At 42.5% G+C, this 20350-nt stretch overlaps 4 protein-coding genes across 6 annotated transcripts; 1 reads left to right on the top strand and 3 right to left on the bottom strand.

Annotated features, from left to right (window-relative positions):
* Window positions 1-634: 634 nt before the first annotated feature.
* LOC124201109 (protein UBASH3A homolog) lies at window positions 635-3845 on the bottom strand. The gene is made up of 9 exons (XM_046597557.1): window positions 3713-3845; window positions 3395-3652; window positions 3091-3331; window positions 2835-3027; window positions 2447-2758; window positions 2314-2383; window positions 1882-2246; window positions 1340-1813; window positions 635-1259 (listed from the first exon to the last, which is right to left on the bottom strand). Exons 2-9 carry the CDS (start codon window positions 3499-3501, stop codon window positions 967-969), a joined length of 2055 nt encoding a protein of 684 aa, XP_046453513.1. The 5' UTR covers window positions 3502-3652; window positions 3713-3845; the 3' UTR covers window positions 635-966.
* A 38-nt stretch (window positions 3846-3883) lies between these two features.
* Window positions 3884-5115, top strand: LOC124201111 (RNA-binding protein 1-like). The gene is made up of 4 exons (XM_046597561.1): window positions 3884-4032; window positions 4143-4362; window positions 4424-4648; window positions 4725-5115. The coding sequence occupies exons 2-4, from the start codon at window positions 4151-4153 to the stop codon at window positions 4774-4776; spliced, it is 489 nt and encodes a 162-aa protein (XP_046453517.1). The 5' UTR covers window positions 3884-4032; window positions 4143-4150; the 3' UTR covers window positions 4777-5115.
* Window positions 5116-5380: 265 nt separating this feature from the next.
* On the bottom strand, window positions 5381-9024 carry LOC124201110 (cleavage and polyadenylation specificity factor subunit 6-like). 3 transcript variants are annotated; one of them, XM_046597558.1, is made up of 6 exons: window positions 8887-9024; window positions 8451-8687; window positions 7264-7491; window positions 6362-7007; window positions 6135-6287; window positions 5381-6067 (listed from the first exon to the last, which is right to left on the bottom strand). In XM_046597558.1, the coding sequence occupies exons 1-6, from the start codon at window positions 8944-8946 to the stop codon at window positions 5619-5621; spliced, it is 1773 nt and encodes a 590-aa protein (XP_046453514.1). In that variant the 5' UTR covers window positions 8947-9024; the 3' UTR covers window positions 5381-5618. The 3 variants fall into 3 exon arrangements, with proteins under 3 accessions (XP_046453514.1, XP_046453515.1, XP_046453516.1); XM_046597559.1 differs by lacking the exon at window positions 8887-9024 and having other exon boundaries at window positions 7642-8634; XM_046597560.1 differs by lacking the exon at window positions 8887-9024 and having other exon boundaries at window positions 7684-8593.
* Window positions 9025-10974: 1950 nt separating this feature from the next.
* On the bottom strand, window positions 10975-19923 carry LOC124200042. The gene is made up of 8 exons (XM_046596123.1): window positions 19902-19923; window positions 19736-19840; window positions 19569-19625; window positions 17725-18362; window positions 16805-17658; window positions 14137-16728; window positions 11539-14043; window positions 10975-11467 (listed from the first exon to the last, which is right to left on the bottom strand). The coding sequence occupies exons 2-8, from the start codon at window positions 19742-19744 to the stop codon at window positions 11082-11084; spliced, it is 7041 nt and encodes a 2346-aa protein (XP_046452079.1). The 5' UTR covers window positions 19745-19840; window positions 19902-19923; the 3' UTR covers window positions 10975-11081.
* Window positions 19924-20350: the final 427 nt, after the last annotated feature.

Here is a 20350-nt window from a genome sequence, read left to right as displayed (position 1 = left end):
TGATTCTATTTGACGAAAAAGCCAATAATCGTTTTACTTGGCGTTTCTTCGCAATCGATGCGCGTCTGTGTGGTTGTCCTGACTAATTTTCCACCTGGGCAAATAAAATATTTCAAATAAAACGGGGAGAAGACGGATGGCCGGCCAGTAGTGACGTTATACGTGTGAGCGTTGACATTCTTCTGGCCATAAAAATAAATAAAAGAATTTCCGTTTCGCCAGGCGGAGAATCACTAGAAAATCTTCGGTTTTTGCAGTAACCGGAGATCGAGACAAGTGACCAGGAAGAGGAGGGTCAGTTTTTTGAGAAGGGAGCTGCCTTAAAAGTTAGTGGTAGTTCATCAATTCCGCATACAGAGACACGAGAGAGAGAAATTTTATCTGAAAAGAATGTGTGTACACATATGTAGACTCTCTCGCTCCCTGACAAGGAGCGCCGGCCTTGCATGTCTTTCAAAATTGTTGCCGATAAACTCGATAGGATTTCTGACCAGTCATGTGTGCGTCTCTCTCTCTTATGTGTGCGCAGCCCGCCATGAAATAAAGATTCGAAAATATTTCCTCGCTATTCTTTTTCAGCCAAACTAAAATGACAAGAAATGTTGGAAAAATTTGAGAAACGGAAAGTCATCAGTGGATGGCGATTCAAATTTCTTTCACACGATCAAATTTTGTATTATTCTGGCGACAGCCAAAAATATTAAAGCTTATTATAGACGGACGGACGGGGGGCGGAGTTACATACACACACTAAAATTCTACTGCGCAAAAATTTGAAAAAAAAGGACATTTTATTTTTTAAATAATATTAATATTAAAAAAGGCTTGCGTGAAACGGCGGGCTTTCAAGTATTCACTTGAAAACAATATTTGGTATGTCAAGAGGAGTTTTTGTTATATGCACTTTGAACTCTGGGCGGGGCGGAATGTTGCACATAACCTTGGAAGAGAGAGAGGCACACAGACTCATGGAAGCAAAGTTTGCCAATCAAAACGTAAATTGGCGGAATAAGTCATAGGAGGGACAGGTGGCTCGATTAATTTCCAACGGGGCTTACTACCAATTTCCTCGGCTGAATCATCGGCCGGCTCTTCTGGACACTGTTGCTGCTGCTGCTGCTGGACGGCGGCCAAACTGCAGTAAGGGATCCGGTGGACGATTCTCGATAACTCCTGAGCCGATCGCGGTAATCCACCCACCAGCTGTCTGGAACAGGCATCCAGCGTCGAGGCATGTCCGATCAGGAGAACGTCTCCACCTTTTTCGATTAAAAGATAATTAAGTCTCAAATGAGAGGGATGGATCAAGACTCTTTTGAAAATCCAATTTGAATGTTACCGATGTGCTCAGTGCAGCGGAGGGCGCACTGGGTGACGTAATGCGAGCGCATGTAATACTGTTCAGCTGACTCACGCCGGTCGCAAAGCTCGCTAAAGTCGATAAAGTACTGGTGCTGCTCGCGGAGACGGAAGCCGGCGTCCAGCATCTCCGAAGGTGTGAGAAACTGCGGCATCGAGTCCTGATACCAGGCCAGCCACTCGAACAATCCCGGCTCCAAACTAATCGGGATCGACTGCTCAATCTCCAGGCCTTTCAGAATGTTCTGGCACGTTTGCAGCGAGCGAAGCGAAGGAGAGCAGTAGACGTGCTGGATCTTGTTGGATTCGCCAGCAGAGCGTAAAGCTTGGCCTAAAAGTCCAGCTTGCGTTTCTCCCAGGATAGTCAACGGGCAATCCTTGAAGAAAGACTCGGGCGATCCCTGACGTTTGGGAACGCTCAGAGGCATGTTCAGATCCTTACGGACGTATTTACCTGTAATGCAAGATGAACGAATAATTTTAAAATTCAAATTTTCTATTAATTTGAATAATCCGACATACCTGATTCATCGAAGCAGTAAGGAATCCAGGTGCCAAATGTAAAATCGACCCTTTCTCCGTGGCGGACTATAAACAACCGTCGAGGACCCTGTTTGAAGGCTAGAGGCCGTTCAACCACAGGAGACAATCCGGCCATATCTAAATCGGAATTGACGTAGTTTTCCGTACATTTTGAAAGCTCTGTTGGTCGAACGGCCACCCCTCTTGGTGGACTAATTTCCTGGCGAACGGTGGGTGAACTTTTGCCGCTGTTAGAACCCAATTCCGGCGACACTTGACTCAACAATCTCCGGGCTTGATCGCTTGATGCTGAAATTCCGTCGATTTCGTCCAAGTCGTCAGCGGATGGATTCAACTCCACACTCCTGTTAACAGCAGTTTGATGTTAACAAGCAAATTCGATTATGAACTATCTAATTATATGGGCGGTACTTGTGCAGGGTCCAGGCGTCCGATTCGGCAGTTTTCTCGACATAATTCTTTGGCAGAAAACCCGAACAACCTGAAGAAGCCGCAGTTTCTAAATCGAATTCAAGAGAATAATAGTTTTTAAGAACTTATTTACCAGTAAGCCAGGAGATGCCTTCGATCCACCCGTCGATGGAATTATTACAGGCTTCAGGATCGACGTAAACAAAATCGCCCAGGAGCAATTCCAGTTCGTCCGTTTCACGGGGAACGTGCGGGAAGACGACCTTGTAGACTTTCTTCCCTGAAAGGCGGATATCTCTCGAGTAAAGTCGTAGTTGCCAATGAGAATAGCCATTGTTGGGATTCAGAGCTCTAACAAGATATTCCAGTGTGCTGAATTGACCAGATGGAAAATTGTATGCCAACGTCAGGTGAAGGGCTTGTGTGTGGGCTTCCGCTGCAACGTCTGTAAAACACGCAATAAGAATCAAAGCTAATGAAACGTTCTGGAGCCATAAAATAATAATCTCGTAAATGTATACTGATTTGCGCTAGTTCCCTAGCAAACCGAGAAGCCATGACTTTGATGACTTCAGCAGAGTCTTGATTGAGGAAGAAGCCCATAAAGTTTTGTGAAATGTAGGTCTCTAGTCTTAATTCAGGAATGGGGTGGCTCTCATGCTCTGTAATCCTCTCCAGGAGGCTCACAATGCTGGGGACACTGCTGTCAGGTACCTAACATCAATCACTCAGTTACAATGATGCCAGTTTCAGTAGATATATATATTGTTGATAAACCTTGAAAGGGGGAACTAGAGTGACATGGGGTAGGAACTCATGAGCACCGTTTCTGCCACACTCTCGAACTGATCTGGCCCAAAATTCCTGCAATTGACTTTGCAGATAGCCAGCCGGACACAGGTAAAGAAGATACTCTCTAGGCTGTTGGTCATCTAAGGTGGGGTCGTTCACATGGGCCAGCAACCAGTCTGATGCTAACTGAACATTTCTGTATCCAGTTGCAGCGAGGGCTTTTTCCCTGTAAAAGCAACAAACAGAATTACATGTTGTGCCGAGTATTATGAGCTACAGGGTGACTTACGCTCTGTGTTTTGGAAAACCCATCTGCAGGAGAACCTGCAGAGGTGAGATCAACAGCTTTGTCAATTTTGTCGGAGTTGCATTCTTTCTGGGTGGTAGTTCAGCCATGTCTCTCAAGACGAATACTTTTAGTTTGCACGGTGACGCATATGAGCAGCGATGAGATAAGAATCCCTAATAATACCGAAATTCGATTTTAATATCCCGATAATGTCTCTAAATATAGTGGAATGGTGTTGAAGATAACATGGCCAGTGGACTGTAATGAAGAAGAGCAATTAAATTAAGATCGAATAAAAATTTGTAAACATCTTCAAACCTTTTCATGACTCGAACGAATTTTCATTAACAAAATGAAATGACACTTATCTTTTCTGCATTTTTGTTATTTTTTTTTACCAAATAAAATGCGTTCGTGATTGCCAAATCTCTTTCGTTCAAATTTGCGGCGTATGTTTTTATTGAAAACTGGCAACAAGAAAAAGACAAATGCGAATTGAATATGTGGTTGTCTACATCGAGTAATTGGAAACAACCGGCTAGACGCGTCTCCCCTCCTCTTGGACTCAGGCCGCGTTTCTTTGCTTTTGACAGTCAAACTAAATATTGTTTCGCCCATTTATACTCGTAATATACCAGGTAATACAGTTTATTGATACACAAATTTTGATATCGTGACTAAGCTCCGTTTTATTCAACTCAAACTCAACGGTTACAACTGCTCGTTCTATCGTCGTTTGCCATCAAAGCACCTGCCATGTCGTCCCGCCATCAAGACTGGGATCCGCGTTGTAAAGTCTATGTTGGCAATCTAGGCTCTAACGCGGCCAGAGGCGAGATCGAAGAAGCCTTCAGCAAGTACGGCACACTGAGAAATGTCTGGGTAGCAAGAAATCCCCCTGGCTTTGCCTTTGTTGAATTTGAAGACCCGAGAGATGCAGAGGATGCAGTTCGTGCCCTTGATGGAGTGTGAGTTGCAGTTGATTATTGACAACAAACAATCTGTTATTTATGCTATTGTGTTTCACAGGCGTTTATGTGGTGCCAGAGTGAAGGTGGAAATGTCTACAGGCAAGAGGAGAAGTAATGGCTTTGGTGGAGACCGTGGTGGACGTGGTGGAGACCGCAGAGGAGGTGGTGGGCCTCCAGCAAGGAGAGGTGGTGGATACTCACCCAGACGATCACGTTCACGCAGTCGTGATCGTTTCCGCGACAGGAAAGCCTCTCGATCAGTCTCTCGCGACCGAGTTCGCAGGTAAGATCCTTAACTACTGACATTTTCTTCCTGTTGCAAAAGCCATCAAAACAAACTTTTCTTTTTGTTATTGCAGGGACTCACGCAGTCGTTCACGTTCCCCCAGCTACAGCAAGTATGCCGATTAATTGATTCCGGTCTATCACATACACACACACACACTTACCTGTTGTGCAGATAATAATTTTCAAAGCAGAAGCTCCTCCACTTTTTCTCTTTTCTCCTTGTCGCTGTGAAAAAAAACCGTCATTCACCTCCTCCCCTACTATGATTCCCCTCCTATTTGGCATCCATTTTTTTGTGTGTGACCAGCAGTGGCGTCAGCTGCAATCCTGGGCTTTTCATCATTTTTTTTAAATTGCAAAACAAACGGACTTGTATCACATGGGCGCATTTTGTTGTGTGAAAGAGTTGCGGGCTTAAAAATCGTGCTCATTCCACATGCGCAATACACACTTGAGGATTTCCCCCCTTCTATAAATCATCATCAACCTCACATCGCCTTTCCATTTCAACACGCATCCGAAAAATCTTGAATTTGATGTGAATGGAGACGAACAAAATCGAAGATGTCGGGCGCAACCCACTATTGATTTTCGTCGGGACTCTACTACCGACTGATAAACCGCCCAGTGAATTCAACATCCATCACATCTTTTGTAATCAATTTCTACATTTCATGGACTTAAATACTAATGTTTCGAGAAATCAACCGATGACGTACAAAAGTAGTGAATGAAATTGAAAATGTTTATTGTTTCAAGAAAGTTTTTAGGGACTTGGGAGGGAGTGACACACCGAAGCAAATTATTAAACGAAATAAAAAAAATCGTGGTTCATACGTGTGTTTAAATGCTACCAAGTCGCGGTAAATACGCGAGGGGAGAAAGATATTCTGATTAATGACGATAATTAAAGTTGTCAATCGTTTTGTTTGTTTCATTTCTCATCCGTATATGATGCTCGTCTTCTAGTGTCTCATGCTCCGGGATTCCCTGTCGTCACGAGAACGTAGTTCACGTTCCCGATCCATCCCTGGATCGCCGCCTCGTCCGCCTCGCATACTTCCGCCTCCACCATCTCTTTCACGGTCCTTGTCTCGATCAGATCCTCCACCGCGACCACTGCCACCACCTCCTCCGCCGCCGTAATCTCCTCGCCTGGACTCTTCGTGCGAAGAGTAACGTTCTTCGTAATTTCGCGGGTTACGCACTTCTCGGTAGTCTCGCTCGTGACTTCGAGAGCGGTCTCGGTCACGCTCTCTCTCCCTTGGACGTTCAACGTAGTCCCTTTCACGCTCGCGTTCCCTTTCTCTATCCCTTTCACGGTCTCTGTCCCGGTCCCGTTCACTGGGCCTCTCGCGCTCCCGACTGCGTGAACGTCTTCTCCTCCTTTCGCGATCTCTCGACCGGGATCGTTCTACAATCAAAACAATTTCACGTTAAGAATGTTTTTTAAAAAAGAAGAAACTAGATGATGCGGGTACCTCTTCGTGATCCGTAGCTCTTGGCCTCAATGCCGTGCAACGTATCTTGCAAGGAAGACACCAGGATCTTGCAGCGCTCATCATGCGCCACTTTTGACTGTTTGATGAGCGAAATGGCCGTTACTAGCGTCTCGATTGCACTGGCGTAATCACCTGATTGGATGAAGAAGACAGATAAGTTACTACTGATTTTGGTTCAATGAGCAAAATGAAGCTTGAAGACATACCAGTTGAGGCATCCGCAACAGCTCGAGCAATGGCGGAAGAAGAAACTGTTCGGTTGCGGCCCATCACTTCCTCGAATTCGGCTTCACTGACGTTTGGCGGCTCATTGGTGTGCGGTGGCCGATTATCAGTGATGAATGGTGGTGGTGGGCCGATCGGTGGAGGGAATCCAGGCGGAGGTGCCGCAACGGGCGGAGGGAAGAATGCCGGATTGACGTGAGGAGCTGGCTGCTGGACTATGTTGGCCCATTCTGGCCGGCCGTTGCCAGGAGGCGGAATACGATGAGGATTCATATCCATTCCGGGCGGAGGCCCACGCATCCCCATGCCGGGTGGTGGACCTCGCGGTACGACCGTAGGTGACATGACCGGATGTGGAAGAAGGTGATGCGTCGGTGGCGGAACGGGAATGCCTCCGGGTGTCGGTGGACCACGAACTGAAGGTGGCGGAGGTAATGAGAGACTCGTTAAAGGTGGGGGTCCGGATGAAGAAGCTGACGGACCCATCATCATCCTAGGAGGAGGCCCATTCATTGGAGGAGGTCCGAGTAATCCGACTGTTAGCGACGGAACTCCGGATGGAGCAGAACCGGTACTCCGCGGAGGACTTGATTGTCTAGATGGGCGGCTCTTTGACTGCGCCTCAAACTGAATAAGAAAAATATTTTGACATTAAAAGAAATGCATAAAACATAAATGTTTAAAGATGTTCCAGTCAAGTCGTCCGTTAAGTGTTAAATTGTACGACACTTGTAGGTTTACAGACTTGATTGGTTTTAATGTTGCATTACACTTTCCCACCTTTGAACTGTATTCAATTTAGACAGTCAATGGTTCTACTGGTATGCACTTGGAAAAAATTCGTCTAGCAGCACTAAACGATTAAGAAATGTTTTGATCTTACCTGATTGAGCGCCTGTTTGGATGTGAAGGTGACGATGGGCGTCTGTCCGTGCAGATCCTTTTTGGGAAGTTTGTCCATGCATTGACGAGCGCTGATCTCGGAACCGACGGTGATGACGCAGAAGCCTTTCGACTGGCCGTTGGCTCGGTTTTCATGAAATCGCACCTCCACCAGGTCTTGGACGCCAATCGCGCTGATTGCATTCTCCACGTCGGCATCTGTGGTCCACTGTATTGTCCAACAACCACAAAATTGATGTTGTGTCGTTGTCGTTTGTTGTTGTTTTGGATTGGGTTTGTTTGTTTAAAAAACAAAAGAAAGAAAGATAATATAGAAAAACAAAGCATGAAAATCGTTTTCTGCCGATTACATCCATACCATAATTGTATTGGTCAAATAAAAGATATTTTGATCGGGCACCTTTACACAGCCGCGCAATTTGTAGTGAGTGTATGCCAGAGTGCAGTTTCTTTTTCTTGTCATCATCAAAGATGTTCCTGCACATGGGCGCCAGCGGTTGTTATAATACGTGGCTGAGATTGTCATATCAAGCGATATCCCACCCCAAACTAACAATTCATTCGACTCAAATATCGTTTGGCAGAGATGACGATTTCAGAGATCAAAGGAGAAAAAAAAACATGGGGCGATGGATGTGGCACATCAGTTACGCAAAACTGATTGACAAGAATTTTTTTTCTGGGGAGTTCTATGGAGGACCGCATCCTGAGAAACGTAATACAACACAACTCAAAAACCTTCAGTCAAAGGTTTTGATAGGGGCTAATGATAAGTTTTGATGGACTACTTATGATAGATCAATAGATGATAAAAAAAATTATTTAAAAAGTGCAGATACACAGCGTACAACATGCATGGTCGTTCATGTCCCTGAATTGGTATGCCTTCTCACATACACATACATACATCAACATTCATGATGCCCTTCTTTCAATTTTGAATGCCATCATACAGTTTTATCACACATCATAGCCCCTCCATCATAACAACATGGTGGCTAGGTTGATATCACAGACTTAACAATTTGATTAATGTCGATAAAATAAAAATAAACAATTGGGAACTATCTGGGAATGATTCGATATACAGCACAATTACTTTTTAGATAAATAAAACGACACTTTGAACAATTGGTTTTATAAATGGAAAGGTTTGAATAATCGTACCCACGTCAGATTGCCCACGTACAACTGGATCCTTTTGGATTGTGATGAGCTGTTGCTGCCATGAAGCTGAAGTGGAGTTCCGATCAATGAAGATGAACCATGTAGAGAGCTGGATGTGATATGAGAAGATAGCGTTGAGATCTTCTCCTTTCCATTTAGTTCCTGCTTGATGCTCGTTGAAGATGTCAAGACGTCATCATACAAGTCAACGCCATCGCCAATTTGTTCGTCACCATCCTGTAATCAGTTAAGAAAATAAGTTAAATGATGCTGTCTCATCTAATAACGGTAAACAGCAAAGACGCCACGCCAAACACTGCGGTGGGATAACAACAGAAAATGAACATAAATGTACATAAATAAGTTATTGATAAACGAACTACAGAATATTAACATCGCATTCTTCCGGTAACTATAAATAAGTACGTAAACTTACACCATGAAAATCATCACCAAGATCGTCGGCATACAAGTCAATATCAGGCACGTCAGCCATTTTATGAAGTTTAGTCTATGGCCAACGACCACAGTCTTGAACTTCTTCTCTGTTTCCACCAGTGCTGCCACTTCTGAAATAGCAAAGTCGTGCAGGGTTGCCTAAAAAGTCCCGAAAATCCGTTTTTTTTTTTTTTAAAAATCCTGCACTTTATCTTGCACGATTTTCTTCAAAATCCCGCAAAAATCTTGCAAAAAAAAAAAACCCGCATAAATCCGACACGATCCAACATAATTTCCTAGTTATCCTAGTATATTTGAAGTCTTTTCTTGTCAGACAGGTAAAACATTATTTTGATACTGTTGACCGACAGTTAAAAGCTACACGGAAGCTCGGTAGGATGCTTATTTTAGCCCTATTTCAGCACTTTAAGATTACTTAACACGTTACGCTTTTTGGTAAGAATTATAAACAAACTGAAAAGCAAAATTTCATGCTTCTTCGAAGTGTAACATGCTTACAAAAAAATAAGTATGTTTATAAAAATGAAATTAAGTATGTTTACAGAACAAGTACTTTTAGCAACACACTTATCATAGATTTAACGTACTTAAAGTTTTAAAAAGTATGTTGATGCTTCTTAAGTATGTTAAATAAAAAAGAACAAGTCCTTTAAGCAACACAATTATCATAAACTTAACGTATTTACTTTATTTATAAACGTACTACCCAATGTTTTCTCTGCTGCAACGAAAAAATGACAGAGTCCATTTCATTAACCATTAATCAAGCCCCTTTGTGGCACCTTCGAGATTTTATAAGTCTCCTTTCGTTTTTTTTCTTGATTAGGAAATTTAAAAATTAAGTTTTCGTATTGTTTTCTCTGTTTGTCATTCTATACCTCACTGTTGCACCTCTTGTGTCGAATAAAATCAGAGGAAAGGAAATAAATTTGGCAGGGCCAGTGTTTCGTGGTTGTTATTTTGTCCGTGGCCTTGGTTAGTTCTTCATTTAGATTGATGTTTTCTTAGTACTGTTGATATCACATTATTCTTAGTATAACCTTGTGTTTTTCTTTTTTTCTTGATGTTTTACAGTCAGATATTCAGTGTTGATTCAGATTCTTAGTTGGAAAGTTGTTGTTTCAAATTGGCTGCTGTTGAATATTTGTCTGTTAGTTGGTGCATCAGTTTTGTGAGAAGAATTTTTTTAAAGTGAGTTTTTTGTCAGATATGAATAGTGATTAGTGATATGAATTATTGTGATGAGTTTAGCTAATGTTGTGTGAATTATTATGTGTTACAATTTAATGAAGTGAAAGCAATGAAGATTGTTTTTTTTATCGAAGTGAAATGTTGAAATGTGATAAACATTAAATGAAAGCTGTGGTGAGTCAATCTATTTTTTTTCATTTATATGGAATGTTTTATGTAATGAATTGCAGAGATAGGAATGATATAAATGTTTGAATGATTGATGCTTGTTGTATTTTTTTTGCGGAAGATGGTGTTGGCAATTAATAATTTTTATTGACAAAATTTTTTTTGTAATCTTGCTCGAATGGTATGATTGAATCGATTTAATGGATTGTGAAGAAATATATTGAAATAAGAAATTTTTTGTTTGTTATTGGAAGGTTTTTTGAAGGTCGGTTAATATTATTGTCATTTATTAGGATTCTTAGATTTTTTTTATTGTAAGGGGATATGATACATTAGAGATAAGTAGATAGGGCACTGAAAATTGCGATTGATAGTTTTCGTCGTGACACCTAGCGGCTAATGTTTGTATTTCATTTATAGTATATAAATTCTAAGTTTTTTAATTGAGAAGGAAAGTAGTGGATTGGAATAAGGAGAGTTGCTGTATGTTACATTGTCAATGTACATTCCTCATTTTAAAAAAATATGTTTGTATCTAGTCACTTCAGTGAATTCGTTGACAGAATTCTTTCAGTTATCAGGTCATGGACGTGGAATGAAAAATGGAGTTGAAGCATTTTCTTTTTTCATTTTATCTGACTGATGAAAAAGTTTATATTTTATAAGATGACATTCGGGTTCAATGAATGTTTCGTACATGGTGATGTTTTTCAAATGGTTTATTGATTTATTTTATGTGACGAAAACTTATTAATGCATACAGTAGTGAGCGTTATTAATATGAGTTTTGAATGGGTACAGTACAGTATTTTATTAGTTGAAGTAGATTACCATTCCAATGATACTCAGAATACATAGAATGAACATAAAGAGAAATAGACATTCTACTGAAGACAGATGTCTGATGTTGAATGTACTGTAAAGTGACGATGATGATGAAGTTGTAGACGATTCGCTGCGTGCAATAGGTCTAGTGATGATGACTTGAGAAAGGGAAGTATTGTCTTCGTTGATTTCTGAAATTGTTTCACATCTCAGGGTAGGAAATTCCATTTCAATTGAAGACGAGGTAGAAGTGTGCGGTAATGGGGCTGTTGGTTGACTGGAAGTAGAGGCGCCTACGTTGATTGTATCGTGCGTTTTCATTTTTTTCGGTGGTGCTGGCGCCTTTTTAGTTTTGGTGCTTTTTGAGGGAGGTTCTGTAAAAAAAGGAAAAAAACAATTCATTTGTTATAAAGTTATTAGAAATTGATTCGGCAGTTTGAAATACTTGTTGTTGGTGTATCCTTTTTTTTGCGTTTAGTAGTCAGCGGCGTGTCGAGCAATTCAGATGGGATGAGTCTGGCATCCCAATCTCCGTGCGCATTGTAACCTTTCATCCAAGTGATGAGTTTTTTGGATGGTTGTAGCCCGTTGAGGAACTTTAAATTGTAGCTACTGGGTTGAAGAGGCATGATGCGGAGATCTTGAGCTCGTCGAACGCGAGAGACAGCCACGTAGAATCCGGGGAAAGTGATTTGCGGCATGAAGGGTCTATGGTTGAGGTCGACGATTAATTTGGAGCAGGTTTGTCCTTGTATCTTATGAAGAGTGACGGAAAATCCCCAGTCAACGCCGTGTGAAATTGTTTGCAGTTTGATTTTGTTGAGTTTCCCCAGGACGGTGATAGCGAATGGTTTGCTGGTGTGTGTTTGCGACAGAGGGATGACGGCTTCTCCTTCTACTGCGGTGAAACTGATGAAGTCGTTGGGATCGGCGTGGGTGATTTTGACCAAGACCTGGGTGGGATTGTATTGTAGAATTACGTCGTCGTTGTTACCTTCGGTGATGGCGGCCACGAGTCGTTGGCGATCTTCTCTGGGATCGAGCACTAAGGAGTGAAAGGTGACCGGAGTCCCGTTGGTAAGTCCTCTCCTGGGGTTAATGTTGGACATCAGGAAACCAGGAGCGCCGGTTACAAAGATACCTTTGAACTGTGGTGACGTGGCGTAGAGGTAATTCGTTTGAGTCTGGTTCAAGCCGTTGGCAACGATGCCGATGATGGGTTGAAACCAGACGAGTCGTGGACAATTTTGCTGTTGTGCCAGCATCAGCAATTGGTGTTCGTTGATGCGGTAGCGCTCTTCGTTGCTGGTTACCACGATAGGGGCCTTCATCCAAGTTGGGTCTTGCGCAATATCATTTCTGGTAATGACTTTCAAATGATTGATGGTGTCCATCGATCTTGTTTTAGGATCGCTGGATGCGGATCTGAGTTTTTTGAGAAACTCGATGTGTTCTTGATCGTTTTGCGCTCGCATTTGTTGAGTCAATTCAATTTTGCGGAATTGGCTGAACAATTGAGCGCCTCGCGTGCTTGGCCCGGTCGATGCAGTGTGAGGATTTGTGGGAGCTTGAGTGCTGACGTACTTTAGAAGGGCGGCGTACAACGATTCGGCTGGTGCTACTGGTGGTAGCTGGTTAAAATCTCCCATGATGATCATGGCTACGCCGCCGAAAGGATGGTTGTCGCCCATCATTTGTTGCATGCGACAGTCATCTTGGGCGAAGAGTTCTGGTCCGACGAAGGAAATCTCGTCGATGATTTTGCACACCATCGTTTCATGTTGCGCTCGCTCTTGAATGTTGGCCAATTTCATGGCGTTCAGTTTCGGCAGAAAGCTCCGACTGTCGTGAAAAATTGGAATCGAAGCGAAGTTATGCATCGTTCTTCCATTTGGTAGATTGCTGGCCGCGATGCCAGTGGGAGCGACGCAGGCCATCGTGAACTGCAGCGCTGCAGCTGCTTCTTGAATGCACTCGGCAAGGAATGACTTTCCAGTGCCGGGTCCTCCGTGCACGAGTAGATGGAAGGGTTTCGGTTTCGGCCCTTGTCCATCTTTGAAGCGCCGGAATTCCTCGAAGTAAGCGTTGGCCAGATTCCATATGGCTTTTTGAGAAACATTGAGTTTGTCGGATAGCCGGGTACCTTGAGGGAGGTGTTGGTTGGTGGTCCAAAGTCCGGGAACGACGGTGTCGTCATTTCCGTCGGTAGATGGTGGGTGAATGATGTCGGCTCGCAATCGGGCTAAAATACCGTGGAGGTTGCTGTCGTCGTTGTCCGATCGCAGCATGTGATTGGCCGAGGTGGGTGTTTGTGGCGTCGCTCGCTGATGTTCTTGCGGCTGGAAGAGGCGTCGCAGAGCCAACGCGGTGGCTTGGTAGTATTCCAAGTGTGAGTGATTGGCTCTCTCCAACAGGTCGTCGGCCGAAGCTCTCTCGCGCAAGATGTTGATGTTTTCTTGAGCCGCCGTTGCCGCCATGGTTTCTTGGATTCGAATGTCGTTTGAAAGAAGTGTCGATCCTTCTGGAGGTTCGAGCGTCGATCGTAGAGACTCGCTTCCGTCTTTTTTGTTCCATTGCTTGGCGCACTGGCAACGATGCTTGCTGGCCGCTGTTCTATCTTCGCCGGAAATGCGAAGTCCGTGGGCTGCGTTGGTGATCCATTTGGAACGAATGCGATTTAGGAACGATGGACCCTCTTGATTGTGTCCGTGTTCTAGGGTGTGCATGTACTGGCACAGATCGTTCCATAATGTTGATCCTGGTAAGGTACTTTTATCAGCGGTTTCAACTTGCCAAGGGCGGTACAGCGTTAGGATATAATCGGCGAATTTTCGTGCTTGGGACGTCCACGCGGCGGTGCGTTGTCTGGGTTTTGCTGTTGGTGGAGCTGGTGGTGATCCTACTAAAACAGGAATTTTTGTTTTCGATCGGATCCTTTGGACGTGAGTCCCTGTATTTTATAATGATATGAACATAAAAGAATGAAAAGTCGATTAGTGCAGAGTTTGGAATTTTTGTGAAATTCAAGCAAGTGTATATTTACCGTGAAGGGGATGGCCTATGAGGAATTCGAACGTCTTATTCGCTACTCGCCCTCTTGCTGTGTCCGGTTCCTCGCTGTTTTGATCCATTGGTTGCTTTTTCCAGTGTTTTGGAATGACGTCAATGAGAGCCACGTACTCGTATAGACTCAACAAATGCAATTCGCCACCTCGGTAGGCGTAGTGTATATGTTGAGGAACGGCTACTATTTTCTTGTCGCTGACGTAGATATTTGCTGTAGAGACGATGTTTTCGTCCGATTGAGTCGCGAGTCTGGTTTTGTCTTCGGGGGAGAGGACCAATGGTTCGGTTTGGTTGAAAAACTCATCCTGCGTGAGATCGCCATTCACGTTGTGAATCACCACTGTTTCTTCGTGATCAGAATGATGATTCAAATCGTTGATGTCTTCGATGTTGGTGTTGCTTTCTTCGTCATCGCTGATGATGTCTTCGTCGCTGTTGGTTTCGTCGTTCTCTTCTTCCATGTCCGAATCGTTGGTGTCTACATCGTCGAATTCGTTGAGGTTGTCTCCCGTGCTCGTGGGCGAGGTCTCGCGATGGTGTTTAGCGTATGCTATGGCGGCTGTGACGTAAGCCACCCAGAAAGTGTCGGAGCACAATTCGGCTGGCATTCCTTGAATGGCTACAGCTGCCATCGGAGCCGATATTTCGATGGCTCCACTTAGTTGATTGACGATTCGGTTGAGATAGTGCATCCCTGTGCGAATGACGGTTCCGGTATCTGTCGCTCTGGAGGGATGGAGTTCGATGGTTCGTCGTGCGTGGTGGAGAAGGGATAAGGTGTGAGCTAATTCGGCCGGTGGTTTAGTGACGTATTTCAAAACGTAGCAGAGGGCGGCTTTGGTTTGAGCGTCGCTTCCAAGTAGACTGGCGTTGGTGTTGCATCCAACGACCGCTGATTGAACGGGACTGTAATCTACCACCAGTCCGTTCCTCGCGATCAGAGCTCGATTGACTTTTTCTTGCTGTTCCGTGGTCAGGGTGTCGAACTGCTGTTGTAGGTCTGCAGGAAGTGTTAGCGTGGGAGTTGGAGGATCGGTGGTTGGCGTGGAATCCGAAGCGATGGGCGCGATTGCGGGTCGTTTTAAGTAATACATGATCATTCGGTTGTCACGTATTGCTACTGGAATGTTGGAATAATTTCGCTTGGTGGTGGTGGCTTCGGCTGGTGGTTGAATGGCGGGCAAGACCTCGAAAGAAATGTCTGGCTTCTTGGGGTCGGCTTTGATTGCCACGATTTGTTCGACGCCCGTTTCCTCTCTCAAGTGCGTTGGCTTGCCGAATCGGCAACACACTTCACCCGTTCTGGTGTGGTAGCACGACGGACCGTGAACGTGCACGTTGCTCAAGTCCACGGTGCGTTGGAAATCTTGGATGAATTTCCTCTTTTCGGTGACGGGGTTGTTGCATTTGAATAGGGCTGCGTGAGCCGGAGATTCGTTGTGGAAATCACGCAGGAGATGACGGACGTGAATCTCCGGTTGAAGCTGAGCCATGACGGTACGATTGATGGCGCTGGCGATGTGTCTTGCTAGAATTGGGATTCCCCCAACTGCTTGCAGCATCATCGGAGTGAGTCCTCCCCAAAAGAGGCTGTGCATGTGGAGTGATCCACGGCTCTGCTCTTCTGTGCATCCGAAAGCGGCAATCGGTGTTCCAAAAATGCCCGCTTTGCGATGGGCAAGGGGTACAGTCTTCTTTTTGCCCTCACTGTCTGGAGGTGTTCCGAATAGGTGGTTAAAGACGCTGTTGGACGTCTTGTAGTACATATTTGCCGCAAAAGCGGGTCCCTCTGCCAGAAGGATTCTGAGAGCGGACGGATGAATGGGGATTGAGTGAAACTCAGTTTGTTGTTGGCGGAGGGCTTCGGCAAATCCGTCTTCAGTAGCTGGGAAAGTGGCATTGTTTCTCATGTTTAAAGTTAAACGAATGTTGAGCAATCCGTGGATGTCGTCTTGGGAGATGGTGTTGAAAATGGTGGGGGGCCCGTAATAGCGCACCATATTCATCAGATGTCCGACGGCCGCTTTTCTTTCTGCCGCACTGTACGGAACTTTGCGGTTGACCAAAGAGATGTGTGGTGTCATTTTGGCCAGAAGAGCTTTGGCTTCGGTCGTGTTGGGATGGTTTTTGGCGTGTTCCAGTTGCCCGATGAATGCTGGGTTTGCAATCATCTCGCTGAATTTTGTCATGGACACCGTGTTTGAAAGCACGCTGGCTTTGACGGCTCGGGCTGCAGAGTGTCGTTGCATTTGATCAAACAGTAGAAACTGAAAACGCAAGCATTTGGCAAACTTGCCACTCCATTGATTCTCCATGTGGTAGACATCTTTTTGGGGGACGCTGTTCGTTCTTCTAAGTCCTTTTCCCAAAGGAAAGAGGTGAGGGAACGCCGAATAAAGAAGATGATGGTTTTCTTCAAATTCGTTGATAGGTTCCACACTTTGTTCGATGTCGATGCAGTTTGGCTCTGCTTCTAATAATTCTTCCGGAGTGGAATCGGTGGAAATTTCTTGCGCTGTAGCTTGGTCGCCTTGAGGGTTGTTTGATTCTCCTATGGACGCGGCGATACCTGAGTGTTATGAGGAAAAAACTTTTGGTTATACAGTGTTCGTGTGTGAAAAAGAAACAAATCACGTGAAAATTACTTTGAAATGCTATGGCTGTCGCCGAAGTGTTGTTTGTTTTCGGGTCACCGGATCTTGTCAGGAAGGACATCGGGTAGCCAGTTGGATTCTCCTCGATGAGTTTGTCCTGGTCGTCGTCGTTCACAGGCTGTGGAATTTGTTCATGAACAAGTCGATCGATTTCGATTTCGCATTTATCGCCAACAACCGTGGCTTTTTGGATTAATTGATTTGGGATGCTTTCCAGAGTGGCGGTCATCTCTTCCGAGTCGTCGATGGTGATGTCTCGGTATCTTGAATTGCAAGCTTTTAAAGCCGCCAACCACATGTAGATGACGGCGGAGCGAACACGAATGGGTTTAAATGCGCGATGTGACTTGTTAACCGCCATTGCCGCCCACTGTAAATCTGACCCTACGAAAGCGATGCTTATCGTGTCGTAAATATTGTCTAAGCATGGGAAGATCCCCGTGTGTCGTTGAATGCGAGCTTTGCGAATTTCTGTTTCGAGCTGCGGGCCGTATTGGGGAAAGACTATTGCGTGTCCCAGTTTGCCACTCTGGCGTTCTCCGTGTTGGTAACCGGATAGTTTAATGATTAAGATAAACAATCTTGCAGTAGCAATCACGTATTCTTCAGCCAATGTCAGGGTTGGCAAAAAAATGCGATCGGCGTTTCCGAAATCGACTCCTGCAGCGAGAGATAAGATGGGGATTTTTCTATCGTGAATCGCTGCTTCATAGCAAGGCAAACACAGGGTAGCGTGTTCTGTATCTTGTCCGTCGGATGAAGCTGCTGCTTGGCTTGTGACGAACTCACGGTGCAGGTAGTAATAATGATTGTTGCTTGTTGATTGGTAGTAACTAACCATGGGTCTAATAATTCAAATTTGTATATTATGTATAAGAAGATGATACGTCTGTAAGTGAATGTGAGTGTACCTGAATTTCAATGGGATGCTGAGTAATTCCTCTATGTCGGTATCGGACATAAGTAAACTGCTCAGTTGATCGATGGGTACGGAATGTGCTTGATCGGTTCCCATTTCGAAAGCTTTCATTCCACAGCTGGCGCAAGCAAATAGTTTAGCTTCGATGTTCCATGATTGCAAGAACTCTTCGACGATGCGACTCATGTCGTCTTCGGTGACGTTTTGGTTGACTTCGTTGATGATGTTGGAAATTATGGTTGGACGAGGTGCGTTTGGATCCAGATTGGCAGCAGCTTGCCAGTTGTCCATCAACGTGGTGATTTCAGGAAAGCGGCCGAGTCCAGTGTTGGTTACGAGATTCATCAGGGCTGCCACGATATTTGTTTCTGCATTTTCCATTTGCTCAACGGAAGGAGCATGCTTCATGTTTGTGGAGAGCAGCTCTTGTTGAGCGTTATAATGAACGGCTCCTTGTTTTTGTATTTTTACTTTGGCTAAATATCTGCGCTGATATTCTTTTTTCTTTTCTTTTTGGTCATGTTGTTTCGTGTTGAGTGCTGTGCTGGTGTGCTGATTTTTTTCTTGTTCTTCTTGTAGTGGATGCTGTGTGACGCTCGGAGTTGGATTTGTTGTTGCTGCTTTGGGTAACTAATGAATGGAAGAAAATAAATGTATTATTATTTATTTAGATTGACCAATGTAATGATTCTGTTTTTGTTAATATGTCTTTATTTGTTTAAAAATTTATGTCCAATGTGTCGTTACTGTTGTATTTTTGTTATTGAAATATATATTGGTGATGGAACTTCAAACTCAACTTCAAAAACTAATTACACAATGTAGTTTTTCATGAGTTCTATTTGACTCAACAGTGTTGGTAAATCTTAAGCTTAATTTGAAATGAAATATAGTTATATGTTTGAAAGTTGTTTTTAAAGCTATCGGTAGATGGTGTACACTTATTGGATAGATTGAATTATTATTTTGAAACGAGTTTTTTTTCATGACAATTGTTTTTGACATTATTTGTAGTCCGAGAAACCAAATTTCGAATTAAATATCAATTATATGCCATTTAATGATAAATTGTAGTATATTTGAAAATTTTGACACAAATATTTATCAACATAAAATTACAAAATTATCGCTAGATGGCGTTAATTTAGTGGTAAGAATAAATTTTTTCAAAGTGAATCGATTTCAATTTGTTTTCAGATGATTGATTATTAAATGGGATAAATATTTTATGATTATTACCCTTTTAAATATATGTTATACGCCATTTAATGATAAATTGTGGTATATTTGAAAATGTTTACATAAATATTTATCAACATAAAATTACAAAATTATCGCTAGATGGCGTAAATGTAGTGGCAAGAATAAATTTGATCAAAGAGAATTGATTTCAATTTGTTTTAAGATGAATGAATATTAAATGTGATAAACAATTTATGATTATTACAATTTTTCTGCGTTATTCATAAATTAAATTATAATGTTTTATGAATTTCAATTAAAATGATTTATCAACATAAAGAATTTGGAAATTTATCGCTAGATGGCATATAGTTGTGGGTTAGAATAAATTTGATCGTAGTAGACATCAATTTAATTTTTTTTAAAGAATTATTCATTGCGTAATGAAGTTGTTGTAAAATTACTTCGAGTTCGAAAACTGAATGTAGAATTTAATAATGTTACGCTATTTATAGATATTATAGTTTTTGAATTATTTATTTAGTTATCAATACATAAAGAATTGAGAAAATTATTGCTAGATGGCGTTTTCTTTAAATAGTAAAAATTATTTTCACTCAGCAAGTGTTTATGTAGATTTAATTGGTTACTTACTGTAGTTCTTGAACGAATATTGGTTTGTCTTATTGAAGGAGTATCCGAATGTGAAATCTGTAATGAAAAGAATATTAAAATAATTATTGATTAATGTATTTAAAAAATGAATCAACTTAATTAAGTGAATTGCGATTTATGCATTCTTTATTTATATTAATTTATACTTCAGTCATATGGATGTCTTTAAGTTCGTGATTACTGCAAGACGGAACTGGGTTTTCAATTGTAGATCGAGTTTTTATTGTTGATTTAATGCCAATCTTGTCTTGCTGTAAAAATTAGAATTATTTAGTAATAGATAGTAGTTTATGTAAAAATAAATATAATTACTTGTTGAAATTGTTTTCCAGTTTTCAACTTTGATTCATGAGTTTTCTTTTCTACGGATAATGGTATTTTCTGTGAAATTCAAATAGTTAAATTTTAAACGTGGTGAAATTGTTTAAATGAAAATATTGTATATCTGTTATGGTTATGGTTATTTACCTGTTGAATTTGTTTTTCTTTTTTTGATATTACTTCATTTGAAGTTTTCGTAGTTGAACTACAAACCTATTAATTTAAAGGTGTTAACTGTTTTTTGATCGAAGTTTAAAAATCCGATATTCGTGATATTGGGAATAACAAAACAACTGCTGTACATAACTAAAAAAATGGCAGAGCAATCGGTAAAACAACTGCTGTACAGAACATATATAAAAAAATGGCAGAGCAGTTTTGTTTCCGCCAAAACTGCTCTGCCATTTTTAATACAACGTTTGGTGCACTTTACCCCAATA

The sequence above is a fragment of the Daphnia pulex genome, chromosome 8, assembly GCF_021134715.1.
Source record: "Daphnia pulex isolate KAP4 chromosome 8, ASM2113471v1".
Taxonomy (NCBI): Eukaryota; Metazoa; Arthropoda; class Branchiopoda; order Diplostraca; family Daphniidae; genus Daphnia; species Daphnia pulex.
Note: the sequence above shows the minus strand (reverse complement) of the source record. Positions and strands in the feature narration are given on the sequence as shown.